The 27,761-nt window shown below is 44.2% G+C and overlaps 2 protein-coding genes across 6 annotated transcripts in view; both read left to right on the top strand.

Annotated features, from left to right (window-relative positions):
* The window catches only part of NCOA2 (nuclear receptor coactivator 2), a 188,310-nt gene extending 175,620 nt beyond the window's left edge, over positions 1 to 12,690 (top strand). For all 5 annotated transcript variants that reach the window (XM_063170152.1, XM_063170140.1, XM_063170144.1 and 2 more), the window contains 3 exons: positions 191 to 389; positions 5,738 to 5,827; positions 8,558 to 12,690. In XM_063170152.1, the coding sequence (XP_063026222.1) occupies positions 191 to 389; positions 5,738 to 5,827; positions 8,558 to 8,569 (301 nt within the window). In that variant the 3' untranslated portion in view covers positions 8,570 to 12,690. The remainder of the gene's footprint in view (positions 1 to 190; positions 390 to 5,737; positions 5,828 to 8,557) is intronic.
* Positions 12,691 to 19,547: 6,857 nt separating this feature from the next.
* PRDM14 (PR/SET domain 14) lies at positions 19,548 to 26,522 on the top strand. Its single transcript, XM_063178067.1, is given in 8 exon segments — positions 19,548 to 19,785; positions 19,876 to 20,152; positions 20,192 to 20,207; positions 20,355 to 20,657; positions 20,835 to 21,105; positions 22,639 to 22,841; positions 24,134 to 24,235; positions 26,295 to 26,522. Coding segments are annotated over 8 exon segments (1,638 nt in total).
* Positions 26,523 to 27,761: the final 1,239 nt, after the last annotated feature.

Here is a 27,761-nt window from a genome sequence, read left to right as displayed (position 1 = left end):
ACAGACATGGGACCTTAAATTTTGAAAAGCTACTCCTTAGACATCGATGCAGCTGAAAACTAGTTTTTCCTTTGAAGTTGGAATAAATGAGAGTATATAGAAATTCTAGCTTAAGATATATTTTTAAAAGTTTCTTAGTGGCTTCAGCATTCTAAGTCTGACACATTGCTTTTTCCATTCCTTGCTGTAGCATGTTTTCACAACAGTCTCCACCACATTTTGGGCAGCAAGCAAGCACCAGCATGTACAACAATAACATGAACATCAGTGTATCCATGGCAACCAACACAAGTGGTATGAACAACATGAACCAGATGACAGGGCAGATCAGCATGACCTCAGCGACCTCTGTGCCTACATCAGGGTTGTCCTCCATGGGTCCTGAGCAGGTGAGAATCTAAGGATGTGAGATGACAAGCTAGAGGATTTGCTTTTACTTCCAGTAGTTTTTCAGGTCCACTGCATTATGTTTCTCTTACTAGCTGTCTTCAAAAATGATGATAAAAGGGCTTTGGTTTTAGTTCTGCACTCGAATAGCCAAGGTGACCAGTGAGGTAGAGAGCACTGTAGCTGCTCCTGGGCTTCCATGGGGAGCACATGCTGATGGTGGCTCCTGTTCTCAGTAGGTAAGTGTCTGTGGCACAGCTGCAGTTGCTGATTTTCCCAGCAGTGAAGGCTGGAAGTGGATGGCAGGCAGCTCCTTCCTGGAGAGAGGAGTGAAAGCTGCCTGTGTGGGCAGGGTTTGGAAGATGCTTCAACTGCCACAGTATTTGTAGCCCCAAACAATAAATATTCAATCAGTTTTCAGAGCTATCCATGTGGCAACTTTGCAAGCACTAAATGCACATTTTGTGTAATGTGATGCATATAAAATAGGTTGCTGAATCAATAGGTAAGTAACCTATTCTTTTCTGCTGAGAGGATTCACATTCATTCTTATTTGATACTGCTACTTAGGATATCTGAAATAAGAAAAAATAACATTTCTCTTTGTCAACCTGCAATTAAACTCTCTCAGTACATTATTAAGTGTTTAATAAACAAATTCTGTTAATTAACAGGCTCATATATTTGTTTCAAAGCTGACCTTCAGCTTGTTCAAAAATACAGGCTTGAAATTATGGACTTTTCTTAGAAATATTGGCAGGAAGGTACCTCTTGTGTCTTCAGGTAGCATCTTCTGCTATAGAGATCTCTTGCTATAACTTTTTTCTGATACCATAATGTTCCAGTTTAAAGCTGGTTATGTTGATGGTTTGTTAATGTATGACTTTTTTCTAGCCTAAATTTGATAACAGAGTATTTACTTTTCCAATGTTGTCATTTACCTTAAGTAGCTCTTTTCTTCTCCTGTATTTTAGAAAGATTCTATCAACATGATTTTTTTGTTGTTGTTGTTGTTAGTTTGGGTAGATTTTTTTTGTTTAGTTTTGCATTTTGTGGGGTTTTTCTTGTAAGACAAACAAGCCATATTTTTTCAGTCCCTTAGGTTTTAAACTGCCTTTGCTTTTCTGCAGCTGTTCTAGTTTGAATCAGTATTTCCTAAGTACCAGAGCCATGTGCATGACACTAGTTCTTCCCCATTTCTCTTGGAATACTCTGACAGATATAGCTGCAGATCACATTTGTCCCTTACAGCTGCTACATACTGGTGACCCAAAGTAATTTTGATACTCCCAGATCTGTCACCTTCTGTGATATTCCCAGTTGCTAAGCCAAATTATATCAGACTTTGTTTATTATTAGTTACCAAGTTAATAGAGTTGCACACATTTACTGTAGTAAAACAGTAGTAAAACAAAAAAAGAAAAAAAGGGGGATTTAAAGGTTGTGACCCTATCTGATTTCTCAGTATACCTGTGCTACACAATTTTTCTTAGGAACCTGAATTTACAAACTCCATTGTAGAAGGAGATCTGGTTTTATTTTGAAGATTTCCGTGCAGGCTGTTTCCCCTGGCACAGCTGTCACACTGCTTTTCCTTCCTGTTAGACTACAAGATCTTGTTTCAAGATAGCATTTATCTAACTTCCAGTAAGCTAAATAGGCTGAGGTTCTTTATCCATCTCAACATTTGGGTTTCAGCCCATCAGTTCCTTTTTTGGATCTACTTTAAACTCTGTTGTTGTAACCTCCTCCTAGAACCATGAATGGAGTAACCAGAGACAGTGATTTAACAGTGACTGCACCAAAGCTGTGTAGAGTCAAGTTCTGCTTGTAATTTCTCTTCCAGTGTATGGGTTGCCTTGGTTCTTTGGGGGACAATATCACACTGAAACCCTTATCATGGTCCCCCAAATTCTCCTCAACATATTCTGCATTCTTTGTTCCCAGGAGTATTGCCTCCCTCCTGTCTCCATCAAATTGCATTTCTTAGATTGTGTCTGTTAAAGCAAAGTGCTGTGGCTCATTCTGTAACAGTGACCTGTTTTCCTCCTGATTTACCATCCCAGCATTGTGTCATCTGCAAGCAAATGTTTTATGCTTGGTCTAGGTCAGAGGTGGCCAACTGACAGCTGAGGGAACATTTCTGGGCCACAAGACAGTACTTTTTAGTCCTCAGGAATGTGCTGTACTGCTTTGCATTTTCTTTCTTGAGAAACACAAGTAACTAAAAATGTATACTTGAATACTAAAATTGACACCTTTTTTTCCTGTTTTCAGGGCATAATGTTTTACTTAAGTGACATCTTTATTTAGCAATTGACCTAGACTGTGCTGAACTTTTTCTTGTAACTGGTGGTTTTCAAAATGACTGTATTTTCTGTAATTCTGCTGACTGTTGCCATTTCATTCATTCTTTGGGGTTTTCTTATACTGTCACCTACATTTCTGTTTACTTATTCAGTGTCACTTTTTTTTTCCACAATACATAATTTGAACTCCACATGCTTGTCTCTTTCTAACCACAGTGAGACTAACAGTGATTCACTGTTACTCTCTGCAAATGTGTTCTAGCTTTTGAAAAAAACTCAACATTATTACTATTTGATGGTTTTGGAAGTAAGATCTTACTACCTAATAATAAACAGCTGTGCCTGGACTGACTTACCGGGTGAGAAGCAGGTGTATTACCCCTGGTACCAAATAGATTTTGTTGGCTCTCTTTCCTCTTTTGTTGTGGCACTATGCTGTATGAGACAGATGCTTCCAGAGCTCAGAAATACTAAGTTCGGTGTCTATCATACTTGTGTTATCTCCAACTTCTCCGGTTTACCACCTGGGCTCCTAGCCTCACCAGGCAAAAAGATTGTGGCCAAAATGGGCTTGGTAATTATTATATACTTAGAGGCTCTTTTTATATATTTGAGGAATGAGATCTTGTCTCATTATCATCTTCTCTCTTATAATTACATTAAATCTCTTCAGGCTGCTCTTGCTAGTGTTCTTCTAGGAGGCTGCTACCAGTAATGCTGAAATGCTGGCTGCCAGGTCTGCAGGTTCCTCCTGTCCAAAACAACTTTCCCAGGCATTAAGAAAGTAAACCTTCCTGGTGTTGCACCATTCAGAGATCTTACTGTGATCAGCTGGTCCTCAGCTTCTTGTTGGCACAGTGGACTGCTGCCACGGTTTTGCCTGTTCCTTATTTTGCATCATGGATCCGTGCTGTTTACTGAGCTATCAGAGAAGCAGTTTGAAACCTGTGCAAGAAAAGAGGCTTTTCACTATGTGATGTAAACCCAGTCCAGTCAGAGTAGTTGTGTATTAATCCGCACAGGGCAGTACTCGCCAGGCCAAAATTATTATGGCATTTAAGAAGAGTTATCTTGAAATGGTATTTTGACTTTGTTCAGCATACCAGATTAAAGGAGCTCTGGAGCGGTAGGAAACTTTCCTTGTTATACACCTTGTATATAACTTTGTTTTTTGGGAGACTATTAATTTTGCTTAATTGCAAAGGAATTGTAAAACATATTTGCTCTTTTTTAGTAAGACTTTATATATGATAACACCACTTTACCATTCTTCAGAAAATTATAAAAACCTTTCCATTTCTTTGTCCTCCTCCATACTTTTCTAATTGAATTTTTTTGCAGTCAGAAAAATTAATGTCGGGTGTTTTAAGATCTTCTGAAGCAAATGTATTCATATAACAAAATAGTAGGGGTTTTTTTGTTATTTTTTTGAGTTTGGGCTGGGTTTTTTTTTAATATCTGATACCATGTCAGTCAGGATTCTTGCATCTTACTGGCAAAGAGATTCTTTAATAGAAACTTCATTGATGCCTTTATTCCTTTTGTCGTGGCCTGGAGCCACTTTCCTTTTCCATACCTGTCCTAAGTGCCATGAGGCAAATCATGCAGTCATCTTTTGGTTTCAAAACTGCTGTTGATTCAGGATACACTTTTTTTATTTCTGCTTTCATTTTTACCTCCCTTTGTCTACTAAACAATCAGAAAAGGTATTTGTGCTTGCACATTCCAATGAATATTGATTAGTAGCAGAAAGCAGTTTTTAAACATGGATTCATCAGTTGCATGCAGATAAAGCTGCAAAGCTGTCTGTTCTTTCTGATTAAAATAATGTGGTTCTCTTCCCTTCTGATTTAAATTTTCACATTCAGGTTTAAAAATCTCTCCACTTCAAGGAGCAGAAAACATCACTAGGAGGCTTGCAGCACTTAATTTCTTTGGAGTCAAAATTCCTAAGGCAAAAATATTTTAAGTTTTTAATCTTTCTCATTGAATTGTAGTCTTGTATCTGGCAGGATTGGAAACCAATCTTTAGGTGGTTGCATATGAATGTATTTTTGAAAATCAGTGACTAGCAACAGAAATAACAGTCAGGAGGATCTGAAATGAGAAGACTTTGTGTGGTGAATTCAAGAGCCTTCCTCAACAAGAGAAGTCTGAGACAAGATCTTTCCAACATATATGTCTGGAGGGAGAGTGTCATGAGAATGGGATCTACTCTGAGGGAGTAGAATTGACTCAAGAAAGTCTTCCTAGAAAGAGTTTTCTTTCTTTCCCTGTTAAACTTGTAATGCAAACTGTTTCTTCTAATATTTCCTAACCTTGCTGAAGGGCTCTGTTTTGTATTATATGCCAGTTCCTACATGGTGAGATTAATCCTTTGACTGAAAAAGCCATGCTGTAAATTTGGCAAATTACACATGGCTAAGCATGACAGACCTTTTGGTTGTGCCGAAACACACAGCTTCAATACTTTGCTATGACTGTGTTCAGAAAATTGTGGAGACCATCCTTTAGGAAAGCATGCCACTGCACGTTTTCCCATTTAATGTTACCTTTCTCCCATTGCTTGCAAACAGAAAAGTGTTGTTAAAACTGAATCAGTAGTTGGTATCATTTAGCCTACATGTTATCTCATCAGGCTTTGAAAAAAGTGTATGGTGGTTTGCAAGCAGCAAAGCCATGTGTTATTGAGGTTAGGAAGGTAGTTATATGTTTCTGCTCTCAGAACTTTGATAGCAGGGATTTCCTCTTTAGATAACACTGAGATAATTTATGGAACCTTTGTAAAATATGCATAAGGGTTGTAGTATCAGGAATGAAATCTTTGTTGTTGACTGTGAAGCAGAATAATATAAGTCAAATCCATGCTGTGCAAGAGGAGTGCCTGGCTATGCAGTCACTTCCCTGACTTCAGCATCATCTCAGGAGTGGGTGTTGGTACATGCAAGTAGTGTAGTGGTGTGTAATGCTTCTTTTAAATTCCCAGCCCTCCTCCCAAGACATTTCTTGATTCATTCTCTTTAATATCTTGTTACCAATAGGTTAATGATCCTGCTATGAGGGGAGGCAATCTCTTTCCAAACCAGCTGCCTGGAATGGATATGATAAAGCAGGACGGAGATGCAGCACGGGTAAGAAAAGGGGTACAGGCACAGCAGAACTATGAACATACTGAGGCTGGAGTGGGTACGGTACCGTTTTACTTACCAAGTTCCAAGTGCCCTGGATAATAGTAATTAATGTGAGGGAGGATTGCTTTATAGACACAGAGACAGAAGGACGGAGGGAGGGACAGACGGACGATGGACAGACGGACGATGGACAGACTGACTGAGAGGGGCCAAGTGACGCGGGGGAGGCGCCACCTAGCGGCCCCTCCTCCTCGGTTAAGGGCTCTGCTGTTAAAGAAGAGGAATTTGAGTAATAGGGGAAATTGGAAACATCTGTCTGAAAAGTTAATAACATGAGTGAAAATGAAGCATGTGAAAGTACCGAGGCAGAAGCAACCATACATATATATTTTATTGTATCCCTGTCTTTTTTGTATTCTTATATATTGAAAACTTCCCAAAAGCCAGTTCTTCTCACATCTTCATCTTGCTCATATAAACATACAAATGTCAGTCTCCAAGAGTGGGGAATCTGTACATAAAGAGTCTCTTCTGCAGCCATTTCATGGCCACTTTGATTAATAAAAAGATGCAGTGTATTCTGCTCTAGCAGTAGTTGTTATATACCAAGGCATTATTACAGAATCATAAATTGGTTTGGGTTGGAAGGGAACTTCAAGATACCTGGTTCCACCCCCCTGCCATGGACAGGGCACCCTCTGCCATTAGACCAGCCTGCTCAAAGCCCCATCCAATACTTCCAGGGATGAGTCATCCACAACTTGTTTGGGCAGCCTGTGCCAGTGCCTCACCACATTCACAGTAATGAATTTCTTCTTATATCTAATCTTAACCTACTCTCTTTCAGTTTAAAGCCATTGCCCACTGTCCTGTCACTATATGCCACGGTAAAAGGTGCCTCTCCAACTCTCTTGTGGGCCTTTTTAGGTACAAGAGATGGTGGAGAGAAGTCAGGGTGCAGGTGGAAAGAAATGAGTGGCATGACTTTTGGCAGGGAATCTCTGGGGTGTAAAATTATTATAGTGGTGTTGGTGCCATGATAATGAGAGGGACAGTAGCAATGCATAAGAGAAGCTCTGTTTCACCTGAAGAAAAACAACTTCTTCAAACATCCCAAATTATTTGGAAAGATACATCAGACTGCACTTGGTGATTTTACATTTATTCTACTAATGTACCTCTGACTGTCAATGAAAATGGAGTTTATATGCACTATAAATACTTTTCACTGAACTTTGAACTGTAATAGAGGTTAAACAGCTGCTTTTTCATGCAGCTGAGCCATAAACTACTCCTACAAAGCTGCTTTTTTTTTTAAGAAAGTTCGAGCTGTGTAACTAATGGGCAACTTTCACATTACATAATTTTTTGCAAGTCGCTGGTATAGTGGGAGTGTTTATTTAGTATATCTCTGGAGATACTGTTTCCTAAATGTCCGCCCTGAAAATAAGGACATCTTTCGATTTTCACTTTTGTTTCCACTTCAAAAACCACTGACAGGGTCCCTGAGCTACCTCTCAGCATGTTAGAAAGAAGAGTCAAAGTTTAGTTTGTCCGTATTAGTCAGGGCATGAGGGATGTGAGGGTGCTGTCTCTGTGCTGTGATGAAGGAAGGAGGAGCCACGATCAGGACTCGGTGCTGCTCACACCCAAGGAGCTCCAGCTGCACCAGCTAAACTGGGAATAGGAGATGTATAAAACGTAGGACCTTGCTTTCCTGCTTTGCAGGATAACTCTTGGCAGTGACTTTGTCAGTAAAGCTACATTTCTAGGCCTTGTGTGAGTGCAGAGGAAGCTGTGGTAAGGTCCAAAGCATAGTGTAGGCAGCTTCCAGAAGGCAGCCTAGCAGCATGCACGGGGACTGGTGAGAAAGCTGCCTAGCCAGCAGCACTGTCCCTGAGCAAACAGGGCCTTCCCCATGCGTGACAGGAAGCTGTGAGCAAAGAGCTGCTCCACAGCCCGAGCCACGGCATGGGAGTGAAAAGCAACCCCAGGGGAGGAGGAAGATGGGTTTGGCTGGGTTGACTCTCTGACCTGACTGACCACAGTACCCCATGGGAGAAGGCATTTAGAAGGAGAGGAAGACAGAAAGGCACAGATTGCAGCCACTGGAAGGAGTAGTCTTAAAACAGCTGTGAAAACCACATCCTGATGTTTTTGTGAATAAGAAAGAAGATAATCAACTCGGCTGAAACCAGTTTGTACTATATTTGTGTAAAGACATCACAAGGGTATTAAGTATGAGGTAAAAGACATCTCTAGGGATCCATAGCTGAAGCTGGCTTTATTTCTTTATTCCCTTTTTCATTATGAGTCTTGGAAGGGAAAGTAAGCCAAGGCAGTTGTTTTCTTTGACAGGGATGCAGAACTGAGAGATTTTTGCACATATTCTGAGAATAAGACTTCTTTTAAACCCTATTGCTATGCCTTCAGGTGGAGTTCACAACAGGTGGATGATCTTGAGTTATTATAACATCCAGGATAATTGGAATGAATTAAGAATGCAGTGAAATCAAACCGCCACTGATATCAAAGGAACTAAATCACTGGTCAGTTGTTATCAGTGTACACAAGTAATAGTTTAGCTTTATAAATTCCAATTAAATTTCAGGTGTAAAGCATTACGGTAGTGCACAGTTGACAGCATCCCAGATCTCACTGACCTGTCCATCCTCACTATCCCAGCAGGAAGAATTCATTTGTTTTTCCCCCATTTCTCTTCTTTTGCAGAAATATTGCTGACCCTGAGGGTGGTTTGGTTGCTCCTTTCTTCAGCTGACTGGGCTGACGGCCCCAAACCCTTACCAGTTTGAAGAGCTGTATCTGTTTGTCTGTCCCCGCGGAGCTGCCGGCCCCGGCGGCTGCCTGCTGCCAACAGGACTCAGCCCTGCCTTCCCGAGGGGAGCCGGGGGCATTGCCCAAGAGCAGCCTCTTCTTTGACAGTCTGGAGCTAGCGTACAGACATTGCTCAGTCTGTTCACTGCATTCACCTTAGTGCAACTTAGATCTCTCCTGCAAAGTAAATGTTGACAGGCAATTTTCATAAACCATGTCAGATTGAATGTATTTAAATGTATGTATTTAAGGAAAAACAACCATGCTCTCGTTCTGTTTCTGTTTAGTTCTAGACCTTGGGGTTTTTTTGCTTTGTTTTCCCTGGCTTACACAGTCTGGTGCAAAGGATTCAGTTCTGTCTGAAAACTGGTGTTTTAGACTAAGGCCTGCATTTTGGGGCGGAGAGGAGGCATGGAGGAGGGCATAAAAGCAACGTCTGGTACATTTAGAGACCTCCAACAAGCATGTTCCACTGACAGCAAGTCAGAGAAGATCAACTGATGCAGAAAACTATACAGACCAATTTTGAATGGGGTTAAAGTTGTGAAACGGATGAAAATTACCCTGTGAGCGGGCTGTTTATAAGGGGTGATTTGGGTTTTGTGGTAGTGTTTATGATGCAAGTCATTAATCCAAACATACAAGTTGGTTACATTCTCATTTAATTAAATTCCTAACAGTCAGCAAATCTGTTTTTTTTTTTAACCTGGCTCTCCTGACCTCTGTCATCTTACTCTTTCTAGTAGAATTAAAAAACAGGTTACTCCGTTATTTCCTTGGGTGTGTTTCCAGCAATCTGCACAGCCGGTTACTGGATGCCGAACAGCAGAGTTCAATGGTAATGCATGTAATGATTATGGTAGTGGCAGAATTGGTGCATAATATCAAAGATACCTGCTTTAAAGCATGATAATTTCTGGTTCCCATCCCCTTAGCTGGGAAAATAACAATTCCTGTAATACCTATAGCAGATATCACTACAGACTTCACCACTATCATGTTTCTGATTATTTTAAAGCAGTGTGGACTACGAAGACGTTTTGTAAGGTACATAAAATCCAGTTTATATGTAAACAAGCAATAATTTAAGTTGAAAACTTAAGTGTTTTACTTGTATAATTTTTGTGAGATATACATGTTGTGAAGTTGATTCCAAATGAGGTACTTCAGTATTAAATTAGATATCTTCTTAGCCGTGTGTGTCTCCTGGAAAAGTGTTTTGTAAAGGATCACAATGCCTTGATTAGACCTAATTTGTAGGCTTGAGACTTCTCATTTTCTAAGCCTTGTGATTCTGCTCATAATACCATTTAATTAACCTATATTATATGCAGCCACTGTAGGAACCAGTTCTTGATTTTTGTATGTTTATATCCTTTCGTAACAAATCTTAGAAAAACTGTTACTAAGCAGGCCACTGTTAAGGCGTGTTGGTTTTTTTCCTTGCCCACTGTGGTTTGAATAATCTTTTACTATACATCACTTTCTGAGGACTTGGAATATTAGAAATTGATGAGTTTGACCTGTTTTCTTTCTGCTGATTCCTAATTGTTTAGGAATAGTATTCCCTAATTTAGTGCTCCCACTGAGACTCTCCAAACCGTGAGCCCATTTGCTCCCCTGCCATCTTTCCCTGTGGAGGACTGGAGAGGGGAATTGGAGGCACGGAAGGTAAAGATCATGGGTTGAGATAAGAACAATTTACTGAAAACAGCAATGAGATAAGAAAACAGTAACAACTTCAGTACTAGTGACAGAGGGTACAAGAAAGAGACAGACGGAAACTCACGACATGCCCGATGCTCCCTCCGCCACTGCGCTGATCCAGAAGAGAGCCCTTCTCCTGGGAAGAGACTCCCTTCCCCACCCCGGGAATGATGTGAGGTGTTATAGGATAACCTCTGGGTCCTAGCCATGCCCTCTCCTGGCTTCTGCAAAAGTTAACCCTATCCTGGCCGGAACCAGGACACTAATCCACAAACTTTCTAACCTGAATGCAAATTTTTTGATTAAATGTAAAATGCAATGCATTTTATAATATCTCATCAGCCCTGCCTTTTGGGATTGAAAAGTTTGTCTTGTTGTCATTTAATTTGTTTTGGTATTCAGGTGGGAGTTCAAATAAAATAGCAGCTATTCTATGTTAAGGCTGAGGAAAATATGACAAAGGCTGTGTCTGTGTTTGTCCTTAAAGAAGACAGTGCCACCATTTTGGAGAAGCAAGACGTTTTCAGCTGTCACCATTCTGTTGCAGAACTCAAACAGAATGCTTAGTCAGCTGAGCCATTCTTTGACCTGCTGATGGGACATAATAACCATCAGTCCTAACCTCCACAGCCTCATTACTACAACATTGGTCTTGAACTTGCATTATGTATCTGACAAAAAAATTACTTATATACGAAATGTATAATTTTGAAGGAATTAATTTCATGCACCACAAAGTGTAAATGAGTTTAAAAATAATTTTGTTGCTATTCCATTCATTTTTGGTTCTTAACCATAACCTCTGCAGATAGATTATTCTTTTTCACAGTGGAAAAAAATAGTTTAAATTTGTCCCATTTCACAACAGATCTGCAAACCCTTATCTGTAGTGATTATGATACTTCATCATCCATTGCCATTTTGAAAGAAAGGAGATTGTACCTATCACTTTGGGTCCGTTTGGGTTCATTGTGACTTTTGTCGTCTTCTAAGTAATGAAAGAGAAAAGTGAGTGAAGGAATCTTCTGATCATATTGATCACTATAGAAACAAAAAAGCCAAATCAATTCCCTTCATTATCAGTATTTTTCATCCTGTATACAGTAAATTTGTCGGAGAAAGTACTTGGATTTTGTTTTAAGAGAACAATTAATCAGTGTTCTATTTACATTATTAAATGTGAAAGGCGCATAATGTGAAAAATAAGCATATATACATGGTCGTACGACCCGTTTAAGTGTTCATGTAATGTGGTGAGTTTAAAAAGTGAAGTGAGCTGTTTTGCTACAAGGAGTTAATTTGTACTCAATCCTTAAAATATTGTCCCACACCGGTATCCCTTTGGGCCTGTATTAATTAAAAGCAATGTTTTTGCAGTTTATACAATACATTTTTTAATCTTTGTTTAAAAGCGGAATTCATATGGGCTTAACAGACGAAATGGGTGGCACAGCTCCACTTGCAGAACCCAAAGATACACAATCAGTTTTGAAATGCAACTTAAGCCATTAATTGTTGGTGTGAATTTAAAAGTTTTCTAGTATTTGTATGGTAGTATGCTGCCTAAGAGCAAAAGCATTCTCTGCACAAAAGAAAATTTACTGTAGTGGCTTTGATTTTAATTAGAATTTTCTCCCTGGTGTTTCTTTGTAGACTAAAACAAAATCTTTTAAGTTTCTTACTACAGGTAAAAGCTATGTGCAAGAACCTCAAAATGCTAAAATCTAGCATAATGCCTTAGATCTGTTTTTAAGTCTTGTATATTCCTACATAGCTGTCTGATGTATTATATTTGTATAGTGAATTGTGTACAATTTTGGAATAAGTGCATCATCACTTAATCTTTATGTTGTTCAATAGAGATGATGGACACATTTCTTCAAACATTTACTGTCATTTAATTTTTTTCCCTTTATGTCATTTGTGGGTTTTATTTGTACAGTTCATCATGAAGTTGCATCTGAGATGTGTGTATATGAAAAGATTATACAAGGGTAAAATTAAGCAATATATAAACTATGGTTCTTCAGGAGAAAGCTTACAGTGTTTCAGGTTGTGATTTATTTTCAAAACGGAGTTGACTCTGAACATCACTTTGTTCACCTGCATTGATGTTTGTATTTCTAGTGTTAGCAGTTTATGCAAAGGTAGATATATTCAGAGAAATTTTAAATACATTTATGCAAGTTAATATTGCTTTGCTGATGCTATTTGCTTATTTGATGTTAAATAATGCTATTGTAAATAAAGAATTCTGTTGTTATTGCATCATTTAATAAATTTTAATGCCTTCGGGTTTTACATGGCTTTAGAGATTTCAACAGGTTTCTGTTGTGTCTTCATTTGTTCATAGAAGGCTATAAGAAATAGCACTAAAGCACTGGAGGGTAGATGGATTGGTAGGTTTTAAAAAAGCAGCAGGCATTGGTAATGAATTGAAATTCCAGCTAGTTGTTATTTGCAAGTCCTTTTCAGGGCTGCATTGACTGAAAATGTTTATCGCCTGGCTTAATGTGAGAACAGTTCATTATGAGTACTTTTTTTTTTTATCAGTCAGGATGAAATGGGCATCTTTCATGGCAGTGTCAGCAGAGGCTGACCTCAGATGTGAAGATAAGAGTTACGAGTTTGTTCTCCTTGCCATGCCAAATGGTGGATTTAAGACAGTTGAAAAGGTTTGATTGGTCAATTAAAAAAAAAAAAAAAGAGCTACAAGAATGCTTGTGCTTGTAGCATTCCAGAATGTACAATGTAAAGAATGATTTTATCTTGTCTCTGGGAAATGGATGAGGCAGAAAAACTACTTATATTAAAAATTTTAGAAATTAAAGTTATTTTAAAGACCTTCAAACACCTGTAGCCTTTTGCCGTTCCTACCAAAACAAGGCTTATCCTGCAGTTCTCTTATTTTCAGCAAAATGATGGTGAGATGAGGAAACTAATGCAAGGATGCAAGGAAAGGAAGTTTCTTCCCAATGTGGAGTCAGAAGCAAGCAGAAAAAACATCCATGTAGTAAGAGGAAAAATGTTTCCAATGGGAACCTTGCCTTTAGACATTCTTATAGTTAATTAATATTGAAAAGAAGATACAAAAGTTTTAGCTAAGACTCCTGGCTTCGAAATATGATGAGCTAATGAAGACCTCTGATGTAACTGGCTTTGTGAAAGAAAAGTGCTGCCTTTTACTTTCTAGATCAAGCTCTGTTGTCAGAGACCAGTGCATGTGACATACGGACAAGTTCTTCTAACCTGATATCATGACCAGAGTAAAAGAGACTCTGCCTTTTGAAGGTCCTTCTCATGGTAAACTGTGCCTTGAGTCTCGCAGACTGGCCTTTTCACAGGGATAGAACAGGGGTGCTTGGCAGCTGTGAATTGTTCCCCAGCTTGTTGCTCACCACTCACAGTTCTTTATGTGTTGTTCCAGAGTAAAAGGAGGGCTACATGTCGTGTGTGCTTGGGCTTTGGCTGTGGCAAGGGCAGAGAGCAGCCAGGGGTATCAGCCCTCTGCCTCTGGGGCTGGGAAATGTGGAGATAGAGATGCCAAGTGCAGCCTGAGTGGGGCCTCTTGACTCACACTCTGTCTCCTGGAAGAGCGATCACAGGGAAACCTTCCTGATGGATTCGTTCTTGTCCTGAAGAAAGCAGAACTCCGAGCAGCCTTGAGTGATTCTGTTGGCCATGTGCTTGTAGTGAGTATGTATGACTAGTGTAATATCACCTTTTTGAAATCTCCGCTGGCACTGAATTCCAGCTTCTAACACAGGTCAGTCCAGAGCCACAGTAAGAGGTCCTACTCTAAAATCAGCTAAAAGAAGGAAGAATGAACACAAATTGATGAAGTCCTTTGGAGATGTAGGTCAGGAAAGGTCCAAGTTGGAATTAGTGTGAGTGAACCTGTATGAACAGTGGTCCTTCAGAGCTGGGCATTGAGCTCTTTGCCACTTCAGGACAGGTTCTTGGGATGTCTCTCATCTGAAGAAGAAATCACACCAAGAGTTAAAGACTCAGGTGGTGTGATGGACCCCATTAAACCGTCTCAGACAGGTTCTAGTCTGAGCCTCCTTTGTTACTGCTGCTCATGACTCCAGCCTCAGCCAGCATGGTGGGCTTAAGCCAGATGTTGTGACCAGGAGGAAGCCCTTGTATATCTTGTTTCTTCTCTTCAGTCTCTCGTTCTGTATACTTACCTTGGGGATGAAGAAAACCACACTTGATTGCATTACAGGGTTTATGTTTAAGGAGCATTTTGGAGTGCAGAAGCTGTAATTCCCCAGTTTCAGTGGGTTGTATTCTTCAGTTTGTGTGAGGAGGATGGCAAAAGAAAAACAGAATCTCTGATCCGAAGTTGGAGAGACACACAGGAGGAAAAAAATATTAAGATCAAGTAGAGGATCTTAAAGGACAGTTAGAGAAACATTTTTTGGTGGCTGAAACAGAACATTCTGCCTGAAAGGGTGAAATCTGACAACTGTACCCTGGAGTATGACCAGAATGTGGTGGAGTGCTCAAGGGACAATTGTGTGAGTGCTCAGGTTTGGTGCATCCAGCTGCACCAGCCAGCAAGTAAAGGACCTGAAAAGCTCAGTGTGAGGGCTGGGACTGTGGGCAGGGATACTGGGCAGGCAGAAGGGCTGTGCCCAGAGCAAGGCCACCCATGAATCAGAGTTTGTGAGCCTAGAGAGGGAGGGCATGATTTGCTTTCATCAGTGAACATAGAGCTCTCCCAATTAAAGAAGAGGTGGAAACTTAGCTGTGTTTATGTCTTACATAGGTACCACAAGTAGGTGCAGTTGAGGTTAACACCTTGTTCATGGCAATCTGTGTGACTGAACGTGTCAGTGTCCTCTGTATGCATCCTGTGTCTGTGTGTCTGTGGCATTTGTGCTCAGCTTTGCTGCTGGGTGAACCTGCAAACCATGGCTGCTGTCATTAGACAAATGCTGCCATGGTTGTTACACACGAGGGAGGGTGGGCAGGAAAACCCAGAGTCAGCCAGCGTGATTGTCACTGTGTCCAAGGATGCTCAGATAACTCCCTGCTCCAATGGGATGAATGTTCTGTTACTTCTCCAACCCCAAGGAGCTGGAATCCTTCTGTGGGTCTTTAAAAAATTCTGGCTTTAAGAACAGCAGCAGTTTGGGTGCAGGGGACAGGCCAAGTGACAGTTTGAATGCTATCCAATTGGTGTTTCCTCCACCTCCCCTGAAATTAGGCACTAAAGGCAGAAACACTCAATGATGAAAGGGTGGCTCTGTGCAAAGAAAGGAGCTGAGAGAGCATTCAGACCCTTCTTCCCCAGACAGCCAGAGGTCTGTGGTGGAAGCTCATTCACACAGCAGCAGGAACCTTGCTTGGGATGTGTCAGTTCCTACTGAATATGCTCTAAACTACTAAACCACCACTCACTGAGACTTCATTTAAGAATGAAGAAGGAAAGACTGGGGAAACTGAGACACTCACCCAGTCCCATACAACTGCTGGGGAGGTAAAGCTGCTCCGTCTTCTGTGATCTGCCCAGGAATTTCTCCCTAGGAGATATTCCTGCAAAGACAGAGGAGGAAACGTAGGAAAACTCTCCAGTTGCTTGAAAAATGTCTCTCCTATCCAAGTTTCAGGCTATACTTCACTTTATCGCTTCATTCTACAACTACTCAGGATGCTGGAAGGTCCCACAGTGATCCTGACTGGAGTAATTTATTTAGCTCCCTGCAAACTGTTGGCAAAGTGTCTTTAAAACACAAGAACAACAGATATTCCTGCCTTTGCTTGCGTGTTTACTCAGTGGCACACTCCAACAAAGGGAACAGGACTGCATCACTATGACAGGATTGGTTTGATCCAAATTTTAGACTGGCTTCCCCACCTCTTTCTTGTGCATATATTTTTCAGTTAATTCTCTATTCTCAGTGTACTTGGAATGAGTTGAGAGCAATTAATTACTTTTGTGAAGTCAAAGAGCAAATGGTATCACCATTAAAATGTATCTAAAGATACAGCTAGTACAGGAAAAGAAAAGTTGAATCACCTTAATTTTGTTTTCCCCTTTTTTTAATAGTCTACCAGCAGATTCAGTTGCTCTTCTGCTACCTATCCTCTTCTATAGCCATAGCAATAAACTGTTTCTGCTCTAACCTCATCTAAATTGCAATTCAGGTTATTTCCATGACAGCATCTAGTGCCATTGCTGGGATTCCCATGTCCATGCTGCAGCTGAGTATCAGTGTAGGTGCTGGACCACGTGGAAGATGAGCATCAGGGAGTGCTGTGGCACTGTAGTCTTTGGGGGATTGCAGGGATGCTCACAGGTGTAACTTGTGTGTTTGGGAATGTGTAGGAGGCAGGCTGCTTTAAACCTGGAGAAAGGGAGATGTAGAGTGGATGTAAGATTGATGAAGAACTCACTGTGTCCAAACTGAGGTGACAATGCTATGCAAGCAGCCTGCAGGGATGTCCCTTGGTGCTTGTTTTAATTATGCATCCCCACATCAGTGCAAAGAGGGAATACACTCTTAAAATCCTGCAGCAGGGAAGGGAGGCTAATAGACTTCTCTGATTACTTTGTAATAAGACATAAAATCAGGGAAGGGAGGCCCTCTAGGCTGGGGCTGCCCACAGTACTGACTGGACTGTTGGGGGTGCATCTGCAAGGCTGCCCTTCTGCTTGCCCCACGTCTCTCCCCGAGGTCATGACATTTTTAATGCACTAAATGCCTTTAACCTCTTAGAGGATGTTAAAGCATCTAAAGATTAATCTGCAATATAGTGGCAACAGTGCTTCAAGGCTTTTCCTCCTCTGGACTCTGTGTCATCAGGCTTCTAGAAAAAGGAAACCTTTTGTTTCTGGTTGTGTCGACAATTTAATTAATTAATTAATTTTAAAATTTCATGTTGTACTTACTTGACTTCATTTCTCCTGAATTTCTAATGTGAGCATGTCTCCCCTAGTCCCTCTTCCTTTGCTGTGATACCTGGACACAGCATTGTCGAAAGATTTCAGATTCACTGGCAACACTTAAATTCTAAATATAACTCAAACTTTTCTGTGCAATCAGAGCTCAAAGACTTATTCCTGTAAATCAGCTTAATGCTGGTACTACTTTTATGCTACTGATGCATTAATAAAGTTGTGTTAAAATGCCTGGCTGAAACTGTTTCCTAAAGCACTATAGCATCAATTCTGTTTTACAAATAACAGATGTTTGGCACAAAGCATAGAAAATTAGAAAAAAAAATTAAAACTGAAAAGACAACTGAAAAATCAGGCCATTTAAGCTAAGGGACTATCTCAAGCAAGTTTTATAAGGCTTCGTTCCTACTTTCTCCATAAGATTTGTGCATATTAGCTTCCCTGCTGTACTTAATACTTTTGTCTTGCAGAGGTTGGGATGGAGGAGGAGGTTGTAGGTAGAAAAATTAGCCCAATATGTTTAATGCAGACTACAGAAATGTTTCTGTTCAACTCTGGGGACAGAGGTGTGTTGGACTGGCTGTGGAAGGGATCTTGGCAGCTGAGGGAGACTGGATCAGCTCTGTCTCTCTCCAGTGGGGTTGTGTGCTTATGTTTGCTAAGTGTTTATGTCCTGAGTGCAAAAATAAAGGGAGATTGTAAATGAAAGACTGTAGTAAGTAGGGATTGCAGTGCCTGAAGGAATGAGGGCTGAACACCCTCGTTGCCCCGGGCAGCCAGTGATTCTTTCTCAAACTCTCTATTTCAGAACACTTAATTCAGGCCAGATAAGAAATCAGGATTGAAAGGATGGCTTCACCTCCGGTCAAGTGCAGGCAGTGACTGTGTCTGGAGCTGCTTCAAGTGCTTCCTAACCCATCCTTCTTTGGGATGAAGACAATATTTTACACTGGATCACATGGAGCTATACTAATTAAGTTTTATAGCACACCAAATATAACCACTGAAATGGCATTTAAAATTCCAGGAGCTAAGCCTGGCTATGTTCCCCACTCCAGCTGTGTCTGTGTGCAGCTTGGCTCATGCTCTGCTGTGTCCCAGGAAGCCCTGTGCTGCCTCTCTCTGAGAGAGCCCCCTGGGTGCAAGTCCCCAAGCTGTCCACAGTGCAGCAGAGCCCACCCTGTCCCTCCCCTCCATGCCTGCATGTGCAGGGTCACCCAGGCTGCAACGAGCTGCTCAAGAGGGAGCTCTGCAGTAACACACGCTGCATGGGGTTTGTCCTGCGCTGAAGATTTCTCCATCTCTCTGCACCAGCAGGGATCACACTCTGCAAAGTGAACACCTGGGCTCCTAGGATCCTCCAGCCCCTTCCAAGCCCCCTTTTCATTGCAATTTTGCCATGTATCCACCTGGAAGGAAGGCAGGCGAAAACCCTATAAAAACCCGGGATGAAACCATAGACAAGGGATCACCCAGCGCCTCTGCAGGACGCAAGGGCCAGGTGTCCTCCTCTGGTCCCATCCTGGGCGGGTGAGCCTGCTCATGGAGCCATGGGAACCCCAGCAGGAGCCCAGTTCTGCTTAGCACCTAACAGGAAGCTCCAGGCGGGAGTCAAAGCGCCTCAGCTGAGCCCGTGAAGCCTGCAGTGACTGCGCTGCTCCTGTGTGTCCAGGTCACCGGAGTTTCAGCGGTGTTTTGTGCCTTTCCATATTCAAACCACATCCCTGCAGCCCCCAGGACAGTGTGTGGGAGCCCTGTGTCCTGCCCCGCGGCACCCTGTCCTCCGGTAGCAGGTGGTGGTCTGTGGGGAGCAGAGTCCCGCACCGCGGCCTCCGGCCCTGAGGCGAGGCACAGCCCACGGGGCTGCGGCCGGGCCCGCGGGCCGGGCCTGGGCAGGCGGAGGGCAGAACCGGCGGCAGGGAAGGAGGGTCCGGGCGGCCGGACCACCCACACACCCCCTCCCCTACCCCGACGTGGGGAGGGGCGGCCGGGCCGCTCCGTGAGTGGCCGTGGCTCCGCCCCGAGGTAGCCGTGCCGGTCGGGGCAGCTCCCCCGCCCGCCCCCGGGGCCGTGTGACCCCCAGGGCGGCCGCCCGTGCCCACCCTCCCCGCCCCGCCGATATAGCCGCGGGGGGCCGGCAGGGCCCGCCCGCCAGCCCCGACGACGAAGGGGCAGCTCCCGCACCTCCGTCCCGCCCCGCAGAGGGACCCCGCGCCGGCAGCACCCAGGTGTCTGCCCCCCCCGCTTCCCGACCCGGCTCTTCCCGACATGGCTCTGTCCCTGGCCGGCGAGTCCGTCCCCGGAGACGGCGGAGACTCGTTCGGGATAAGCCCCGCCGGCCTCGCCTCCTACTACCCCTCTTTTCTCCCACCCGCCCACTACTTCGAGACGGCCCCCGACTTCTTCCAGCCCCTGAAACCTCTGGGCGAACTGGTTCCCTCCCCTTCGCCTCTGCCTCCCTTCACTTACAGCAGGGTCCCCGCTTTTCTGAGCCAGCCGCCCCCTCTGCCCCCCGACCCTTTCCCCAGCCTTCCTTTGCCCGTCTACACCAGGCTGCCGGCCCCCTTCCCTCCCAACGAGGGCTCGGCCCTCGGGACGGGGGCGCCGGGGTCGCTCTCGCCGCCCTACCCGAGCCCCCCGCGCAGGGCTGCCCGCAGTCCGGGGGCAGACGGGGCGGCGGGACAGAGCTGCAGGTACCACTTCACCGAGGAGGAGCTCAACGCGGTGCTCTACGGGGCACTCCGGAGCAGCCAGCCCACCGGGAATCTCCACGCCATCTCGGGGCTCCGGGTGTCCCCCGCCGGCTCGGGTAAGGGGGTCTTTGACCCGGCACAGAGTACCCCTGGGCGGCAGGTCGCTCCTTGCGGCCAGGTGTGCGGGAAGGTTCGGGGATAGTCCCAAAAGGGGTGCAGACAGCCATGCTCAAGGGTTATCGCCGGGGGCACGTCGGATTTATTTTCCCTGTGGTTTTCTTGCGTTACGAGCCCACACCTGGAAAGAGCTGGGGGTGATTCGGGCTGCGGCCTTTGTCGGGGCGGTAGGACCCGCTCCTGCAGGGCCGGTGCCGTGCTGAAGAAGGGGTTCCGCTTTTGCAGGCGCTGCGGACTCGGCCGCCCCGCTGCTGGACCGGGACTCGCTGCAGCTGCCCGAAGGTAGGTAGGTGTCCCGGAGCGCCCGCCGCCCGTCCGCCCTGCCGCGCTCAGCCCCCTGTCCCCCGCAGGGCTCTCGGTGCTGCGGGTGGCCTACGGGGACGTGTCTCAGCTCGGAGTCTTCTGTACGGACCCCATCCCGAAAGGAGTCCGCTTCGGCCCTTTCCAAGGCAAAGTGGTCAACACGAGCGAGATCAAGACTTACGACGACAACTCGCTGATGTGGGAGGTAGCGGAGGCACCGTCGGGCTCACCCCGCACCCCCAACGCGGGGCCGGGGCGAGGTTTTTGGCGTCCCCTCTACCGTAGCCTGCCAGAGGGGCTCTGCCCAGTGAGGGTGGTGGGACTGGTGAGAACGGGACGTGTATGGAACGTCAAACCTGATCCTTTTTTCTCTGCTCGCCAGATCTTTGAATACGGTGGCCTGAGCCACTTTATCGACGGGAAGGGCGCCGCTGGCAACTGGATGTCCCTGGTGAACTGTGCCAGGTTCCCCGAGGAGCAGAATTTGACGGCTATCCAGTGCCAGGGACAAATCTTCTACGAGACCTGCAAGGAAATCTTTCCGAACCAGGAGCTGCTGGTGTGGTACGGCGATTGCTACGTGCAATTCCTGGGCATCCCCATCAGCTTGAAGGGCACGGCGGAGGGGAAGAAACCCCCGCAGCACCCCGAAGGTGAGCCTGCCAGCAACCCCTTGAGGGACACTGCCCCTTATTCCCACGGACGTGTGCCTGGCCTGGATTAGATTCACACGAGGGGAGCTAAAGAAACACAAGCACCACCTTTGTCCGGCCGTTTTACTTTAAAGGCTTCCCAGAGCCCGCGATGAGGCGGTGCTGGGTGACCGGTCCTGCCGCGGGGGCGGTGGCAGTCTGTCCCTCGGCTCTGTCCCTCCGCCCTCCCGGGGAGCCGATCCCCGCCGCCCCTTCCTGCGGCATCCAGCACCCCGAGGCAGCAGCTTCCCCTCGGCACCGGGAATCCGGGGCTTTGCATCGGGGGCTGCCGGCAGCGCGGGGCGAGAGGCTCCTCTTTCTTCTGCCGTCAGCCCGCTCCCGGTCCGCGGTTCCTCGGGGAGTTTGAAGTGTTGTTTGGTCTGACGATTGTAAAACATCTGGTGGTCCTGGGCTGGGCTTGCCTCGGCCCCGCAGCGCCGTTGTTCAGGGTCCCGTTTTCGGAGGAGATTGGCTTTTCGGGGTTATTCCACTTTTGGTCCTATTTTCATCTCAGGATTGCACACCTGACTTTCGTGTAATTACCGCTCTCGGTCAATGAGGCAGGCTGATGTCGTTCCGATCCCGTAATGCCAGTATTGCTTGCAAAAGAAATGTCAAATGCACTTTCTTCATTTGACAGTGAGGGGAGAGGGAGGGTACTTCTACTTGTAAAGAACAGAAAGTATGATCTTACAAGCAAAACTTATGTATGGAGAAAACAGATTTGTGTCCGTGCGGGAAAAACTGGAGCAGGGAAGGGATGGGTCAGCCGGCTGCAGCAGAGAGAGAAGCAAATTTGCATGAAAATTTGGCATAGAAAATTTTATACCTGTTGTCTTAAAGTGTCTAATTCAGACAGATGCTAAATTGTTCATTTCATTTTAAGGCTTAAGCTAAAGCTATTTTTACTAAAGACAGAAAAGAATGTATAAACGCCTGAAAATTTTCTGGTGTTTTTCCTAAATTCAGTGGTAAAAAATGAATTGAATTTTTTTTTAAAGTTAAATAAACGTGCTATTTTGTTCAATAGTTATTTGACAACGATAGAAAAGGTGTGCATTTTTTTTTCCTTTTGGGATGGTGGTAAAATTTGCCGACAATTCTTGATAAGAAACATCTCACAATGGTTGCATAGGGGGAGAAGTTTTTATGTGGGACTCTGAGTTGCTTCTTCGCATGTTTCCTTGCTATTTATGGATATACAAGGATGAAATTCTGGTTTTGGTGAAATTAGTAGCTAAACCGAATAATTTCAGCAGACTGTGGGCTCTCGTTTGTTCCCCTCCTTTTAAAAAGCAAGGGGAGCCCTGCGAACGCTCAGGAGACGCGGCACATATTTTGTTCATGATATTGCCAGTATCAATTTACAGTCGTTGCCCTCAGAGAGTTAAAATTCCCCGTAGGGGTCCGAGCTCTGACAAGGATGCAGATTTGACCCGAATCCCTTTTGCCGTGGTGTAACGGAGCGGTGGCACTTTCCCTTCTTCTGTACAGAAGCCGGGGAGAGCTTCAAGTGCGAGCGCTGCGGCAAAGTGTTTGCCTACAAGTACTACCGGGACAAACACCTCAAGTACACCCGCTGCGTGGACCAGGGGGACCGCAAATTTCCTTGTCACCTTTGTGACCGATCCTTTGAAAAAAGAGACAGGCTGAGGATCCACATTCTCCACGTTCACGAAAAGCACAGACCTCACAAGGTGAGCCTGCTCCCGGATCTCTCCGCAGTCACTGGCTCTTCTGAGGGTACTTATTATTAAATTGTTTTTTTTGGTCCAGGTAAGATGTTGATAACGTTGTTCCTCCTCCAGTTTCCCTGGCAGTTTCCTGGTGGGACTGCTCAGGAAGAGCTTGTCATGTGCAGCAAAGCTTGGTTAAAGAAATTTAATGGATTTATGTTGGGAAAATAAACCCCACAGTCTCAGTTTAAAAAGAAACAAAATTTCCCCTTGGCTTTTTGGATGATTGCATATGAGTAGTGTCCCTTTTCTTACACAGTGTGGGGTTAGCTTGTGTTTAAAGGTGCTTGGCTTGTCCAGGATCGGGAAGAGATGTCTCAAGTCTGTTTCCCGCACCCATGTCTATTTCCCACACCCCACCCTTCGGTCTGAGAACAGACTACAGCTTTATCTGTGTCTGTTGGACCAAACAGGGCTTGAAAGTTTTACATTCAGCATGAAGCAGATTTGCAATTGGTGAAAGCAAAATTTCAAAATGCTTTACTCATCTCCACCAAACACCTTGCTTCTAGCACCAGTTTTCTCTAGCAGCGCTGGGAATGGGAAATCTGAGTTTTTCTACAAGCTTGGGAAGGGCAAGTTCTAGTGCTTGAAATGGCACAGTTAAATCAGTCTCAAAATCCTCCAAATACCTATTTTATAGATCATCCTACAATGTCTATTTTTTCAGAAAAAATATTTTGTAACTAAAATGGCACTCTTACAATATCTGCATGGAATTCATAACAGATAAAAACAGATTCAAAACAGATAAAAAATATTCCATAAATATGAGGTATTAAATACCATGTAATTCCTTTTCCTTTCCCTTGCCTTGGTAAATTTAGGATTATTTTATTCATTAGCTGGTTTATCTTTTAGGGAAAAAATTAAAACTGGGGCTTGGTTTATATATATTTTAAGTTTTTACAGAAATTTTCAGATTTTTATTACTGAAAAACAATATTATCTGTTCTGTAAAATAACAAATTTTTATTGAAACAATTTTAACACAAATGATTTTGCATGGTTTTAATATATATATGTATATGTGCATATGCAGGTAAATTTGTTCTTAAAACCAGACTGAACTTCTGGGTATTTCAATTTATTGCAGCTTAAAATTGCTATTGTGTTTACACATGAATACATAAATATATGTGTATATCTAGATTATATGTAAGAAATGTGCGCATCATCCACATACTTCATTTTTCTCTTTAACTATGTGGTTACATGCTTCCTTTTAACTTTATTCCTTTTTATTTTCCCAGTGCTCTGTGTGTGGGAAGAGCTTTTCTCAATCCTCCAGCCTGAACAAACACATGAGGGTTCACTCTGGGGAGCGCCCCTACAAATGTGTCTACTGCAACAAGGTAAGGCAAAGCCCTGCCCCATCCCTCCCTCTGCTGTGCTTTGTTTCTTCTCTGTTTTCTTTCAAGAAAATGCTTTTTATTGGACTAGTAACCAGATGAGTAAGTGTGTATTCTGGGCAGTTGTGAGGTAAGGTGACAGGGAAATAAAGAAACAGGGTCTGGTCTCCATCTGACAAGGAATTTGTGGTTCATACCAGCTCAGTGATCTGCTGCAGAAATAAGGTCTAGGGAAGCTTGAGAGCATTTCAAATACCATGCAAAGCATGCAGCAATATCCAGTATCCCACTTCTTCATCAAATAGGTCATTTTTGGTGTTATTGACACTGCTTCTGGACTGCAATAAACAGATTTGGTCTATAAAATGAACCTGCACAACATGAATTTGTGCATGCTTACCTTGAAATATCAAGGTTATTGATGTGCAGATGGGCATGAAGGTTTCACGTAAAAAGAGCACAAGGAGAACCATACAGCCCCGATCAAAGATGCACTCTGCTGTTGCTGCCCATCACAGCAGGGGTGATTCAGGTGAGCTCTCCCTGTGAGAGTGCTGGCAGCTCTCACAGCAGACAGCATGTGGATGCACAGGCTGCTGGAGGATGAATATTGGTAGGGCTCCCAGTGCTGTGGAGTGTCCATGCAATGCAGAAGCCCCATCAGCAGTGGTAACCTGCTCCTGATTTTGTAGAGAGAGGAGTTTTGTGTATGATAGGCACAAAGCTGAAGTGTCCTGCTGAAGTGCCCTTAGAGGAAACTCCTTTTGGCTATTATATTTTTTTGTCTCCCCATGATCATCCTGAACATACTTGTTCTCAGAGGTTAGGATGAAATCTCATCCTTAATCTTCTGATCACAAGAGGAGGTGGCAGAGCTTTGTGGCTTGCTCTATAAAGAGATCTCTAGAGACACTTGACCAGTCCCCAGCCAGTTCTAGTTGGACTGTTGTGGATTGGATCAGATGAAATTCTTTGTCCTCAGGCTGCAGCATGCAGCTGTCCTAGGACATAGCCATCATTTCTGAGGCTGGAAAACCAGGGTCTGTTTAAATGAATCCTCACTGGCTCCTCCTATAAAATTACGATTCTTTTCCTCTTCTACCTCTAAGAGTGGCTTTGCTTTTCCAGCTCCTATGGTGGAAATCAGTGGTCACTTATTTCAGGAACATTGTGAGACTAAAGGAGCAGTGCTGGGTCAGCATCACCATTCTCTCCCCAAAACATGTTTTTGCCCCTGATATACACCTCTAAGGACTTGTGGTAGGAGTCTGTGATCTTCTTGTCCTATAAGGTTCCTAGTGAAAGGGTAACTAAGATGTATTGCTGTTTGCCATGAAAACTTACTAGTGAGTATTTCTTTTGTGTGGTCTGCAAATAGTGAAGGGCCTGAAATTTTCTGTCTTTGGATAAGACAAAATAGGAAAAACATGGGAAACTTAACAACATTCCTGCTCAAATTTTAATGAGAGAGTTTTATCCCCAGATGGAGGAGAAGTCTTTATGACTTTGCTGCTCAAAAGTGTTAGAGATGGGAGAGCAGGCTGGAAACTCTGCCTGCAGAAAGAGAAGAGTATGATGGAGCTGAAAAAATGAACCTGTAAATGATGAATGGTGGACTGCATAGATGAGTTTTAGCAGCTGAATCCCAAAACAGTCAAAGGGTTTAACTTTAAAAACAAAAACTGTAGGGAAAGCCTGCTTTATGTTTCTCACACATAAATGAGCTGCAAAACTAATTAGGGTAGTATTGACTTCTTCCCTCTGACATAAAAGATATTTACTGGTGTCTTTGGTCAGAAATCTTTCTCTGAGCTTCATCTATCTCCATGGACTCAGCCACATGTGCATAGCAATAGCTGTTGCCTTCTGATTCCTCCTTGCTGGGAGTTTTCATTATTTTTTTTCCACTTACCTGAGGAGTGGAAACGTGAGCTATTTCAGGACATAATTTTTAGGGTTACGTGCTTCTGATGGGGTTTGGGTTAGCTGAAGGTGGGGATTGCCATGTAAATTACTTGCAACTCCATTTCCTTTCCTGCCCTGGATGATCCCTGCCCTCCAGGCGTTCACAGCGTCCAGCATCCTGCGCACTCACATCCGCCAGCACTCGGGGGAGAAGCCCTTCAAGTGCAAGCACTGCGGCAAAGCCTTCGCCTCGCACGCCGCCCACGACAGCCACGTGCGGCGCACGCACAGCAAGGACAAGGGCTGCACCTGCTCCGTGTGCGGCCAGCACTTCCCCCAGCAGGAGGATTACAGCTTCCACCTCAAGATCCATGCTGCTCATTAGTCAGGAGCCCCACGGTCGTGTCCTGGGCCAGCTCGTTGTGTGCGTCAGTCTGTGTGTATCTGTTTGTGCGTGGCTGTGTGCACGGCACAGGAGGGGACGCCTGCGGTGGCTCTTGGGGTGGGTCTGGTCTCTGGGCCCAGGGCACGTGACTGAGCAAAGGGAACAGGGTACACCCCCTGATGCCACTCTACTTCTCCTCCCATACTTAATCTCTAAAGGCAGAAAGGAATTCTACCTCCCAAAACCCCTTTGTGCACAAATATCACTGTGAGGAGTGTTTTGCATCTCCAATGCCTGTGGACTGCCTGGTATAATCTGTATCAAGGCTTTGTGTAAGGGATGTTTCTGTCAGGTGCATTTCTCAAAGCTGATTTAACCTGTTCATGTTGTTTGGACAGATGACCTGAGTTATACCCTTACCCTTAACTTGTCTTTTAGTAATGTTCTATTTAAATGTGAACTTCCTCAGAGAGACTGGCTGCTGGACCAACGAAGAGCTATTTTAAATCATTTAGCTGCTGAGAGACTGAGAGCTCCAGGACTGTGAGAGCAGCCCCTACAGAGGGTGCTGGATGCAGGTTAACCCAGAAAGAGAGAAGTGGGGTGTAGTAAGATATATGCAGGCCTGATATCCCAGCTAGCAGAGATAGCGGGGTTTGGTTTTGTCGTCTCAAGAGTTTGGAGGACCAAACATGGTGATATTTCTAAGCATCAGTGAGCCATGGTGGATAATGAGCAGTCAGGTGGCCTCACAGGGGTGTTTCATTGTAGACTCAGAGCAGGCCAGGGGCAAGCAGTATCCCAGCAGTGGGCTCTTCTTTCTGCATTTCCCTGAACCTGCCTGGTCCTGGCCAGGTGAATCTTTGCAGTGAACCCTGCTAGGAAGGGTGGGCACCTCTGCTTCCTCCTGGCTTTATATTGGATTACTGTAAAGTGATACCAGGACTCCTCAGTGCTTAAAATTCTGCACAATAAATTCCTTCCCTGGTCTGCAGGAAAGGCTTTGCTTCCACAGGAGGACTGGAACATGTCATCCTCCATGTCTCACTGACCACACAAGCAAGGCAGGAGTGTAGTCAGTGAGACATTTTCAGTACTTAAGAAAGTGGCATTCCACATCAATGTGAAATCTTAAATAGAAGGCTTAACAAGAAGTCTGTGCTGAAGGACTGCTGAGGATAGGGAGTGATGTAATTGGTATAGAAGTTTGAATTATCACTGAATGACCACCACGCCTGG

Source organism: Melospiza melodia, chromosome 1, assembly GCF_035770615.1.
Source record: "Melospiza melodia melodia isolate bMelMel2 chromosome 1, bMelMel2.pri, whole genome shotgun sequence".
Taxonomy (NCBI): Eukaryota; Metazoa; Chordata; class Aves; order Passeriformes; family Passerellidae; genus Melospiza; species Melospiza melodia.
This window is presented reverse-complemented; position numbering and strand designations above follow the sequence as displayed.